The following is a 2,500-nucleotide window of genomic DNA, read 5'->3' on the forward strand; positions in this document are numbered from 1 at the left end:
AATATATGCAATCAGAAAATATGGATCTTACATATCTGAAAATATAAATTATAAACATGTTAAATGAACATACATACGAGTATATAAAATAAGTAGGGTAATCCAGGCTATAGTCATCAAATTTTGTAAAAAAAAAAAAAAAAAATGCTTCTAGCACCAACTTGCACTCATTGCACTCGAAAATATGACATGAATTGCTTTTACTGCAATTCTAAAATGTTATTAGGATGAATGCTAGTGGCTAGCCAAGAATTTTTTACAAACCTAAGTCTATAACTGCTAAATAGCGTTTTTTTTTAGCACCTAAGTAACATAAAAAAGTTATTATAACCAGGGAACAGATATTCTTTTTGTTACATGATGTTATCTTGACATTCTTGCACCTCTTCGACAGGGCCCTGTTTATTCACCTCTACTTGGATCTTCTCTCCGTGTTTTCACCTTCTTTTTCTATATGACAGTTTGCTTACTGTCGAAACATGATAGATATATTCATCTAAAAAATCTATGTATTTTCTGTGTTCCAGCTACGGCCTCACAAGGAACATTATTATGATGATGAAGTGCAAAAGCTAGGCTGCATCTCTCACGTGAAAATCCTCATGGCGCCGGATGGAGGCATCAGTCGTGTCCGATTATTTGGCAACATTGTGAAGAACACAGCTAAATTATAACATGGATAGAGGTATAGTCAAATGGTATGACAAGTAAGATATATATATGCATATATATATATATATATATATATATATATATATATATATATATATATATATATGTATATATACTGTATATGGCGTAAGTGGAGTAGGAAACACAGGAGTCTTAGTCTGAGTTTATTCCTGACTAGTTTCGCAGGTATGCTTTTTCAAAGGAATGGTGTACAAAATGAGCTGTGGGCATTTATACATGAGGGGGACCTCACTACCTCTCCGTGTTGCCAGAGTTGGCGACAAGTGTGGACATTACATATTTATTGTAACAAATAATGAACAAATGCAATAATAATTATAATGCAAGCAATAATGATAATGGTAATAATAGAAAACTTAATAAAAATTATGATAATATTAATCATAACAACCACATCAACAACAAAACAATAATGACAATAATAATAATAATAATAGTAATAATAATAATAATAGTAATAATAATAATAATAATAATAATAATAATGATAAAGATAATGATAATGATAATGATAATATCTATAATAACAATAAATGATGACAATAAATGATGACAATAAATGATGACAATAATGATAATAATAATAGTAATAATAATAATAATATTAATAATATTAATAATAATAATAGTAATAATGATAACAATGATGATAATGATAATGATAATAATAAGAATGATAATAATAATAATGATAATGATAATGATAATGATGATATTGATAATGATAATGATAATGATAATGATAATGATAATGATAATAATAATAATAATAATAATAATAATAATAATGATAATAATAATAATAATAATAATGATGATGATAACAATAGTAACAATAATAATAGTAATAACAATGATCATAACAATAATTGTGGTAATAATGATGTAATGGTAATAATAACAATGATAAGAATAATACTGTAATGATAATAATAATAATAATAATAATAATAATAATAATAATAATGATGATGATGATGATGATGATGATGATGATGATGATGATGATGATGATGATGATGATGATGATGATGATGATAATAATAATAATAATGATAATGATAATGATAATAATAATGATAATAATGATAATAATAGTAATAATGATAATAATAGTAATAAAAATAATGATAATAATAATAATTATAATAATAATGATAATAATAATAATAATAATAATAATGATAATAATAATGAAAATGATGATAATAATAATGATGATGAGATGATGATAGCAATAATGATGAATATAATAAACACGATGATGATGATAATAATAATGATAATAATAATGTAATGATTATATTGACAATAATGATGATAAAAATACTAAATGTGTACTTTGTTCCTTTCACCACATTCAGAATTTTTATTATTATTATTATTATTAACATAATTATTACATTATTATATTCCTATAATTATTATTATTATAATTGTATTATTATTATTATCATTGTTATTATTACCATTATATTAATATTATTACAGTTATTCTATTATTATTATTATTACTATTATTATTATTATTATTATTATTATTATTATTATTATTATTATTATTATTATTATTATTATTATTATTATTATTATTATTATTATTATTATTATTATTATTATCATTATTATTATTATTGATATTATTATTATCATTATCACTATTAATTATTATTATTAATTTTAATATTTTTATTGTTATTGTTATCATTATTATCATTATTATCATTATTATTATTATTATTATTATTATTATTATTATTATTATTATTATTATTATTATTATTATTATTATTATTATTATTATTAT

The 2,500-nt window shown here is 20.6% G+C and overlaps 1 protein-coding gene across 1 annotated transcript in view; it reads left to right on the forward strand.

The window, feature by feature from the left end:
• The window catches only part of LOC143041548 (allantoicase-like), a gene marked incomplete at its 5' end in the record, with an annotated part of 130,139 nt that overhangs the window by 118,491 nt on the left and 9,148 nt on the right, over window positions 1–2,500 (forward strand). The window contains 1 exon segment of the mRNA XM_076213547.1: window positions 528–685. Coding sequence (XP_076069662.1) covers window positions 528–674 — 147 coding nt within the window.

Source organism: Oratosquilla oratoria, chromosome 31, assembly GCF_046742065.1.
Source record: "Oratosquilla oratoria isolate Oo_2021 chromosome 31, ASM4674206v1, whole genome shotgun sequence".
In the NCBI taxonomy this organism is placed as follows: Eukaryota; Metazoa; Arthropoda; class Malacostraca; order Stomatopoda; family Squillidae; genus Oratosquilla; species Oratosquilla oratoria.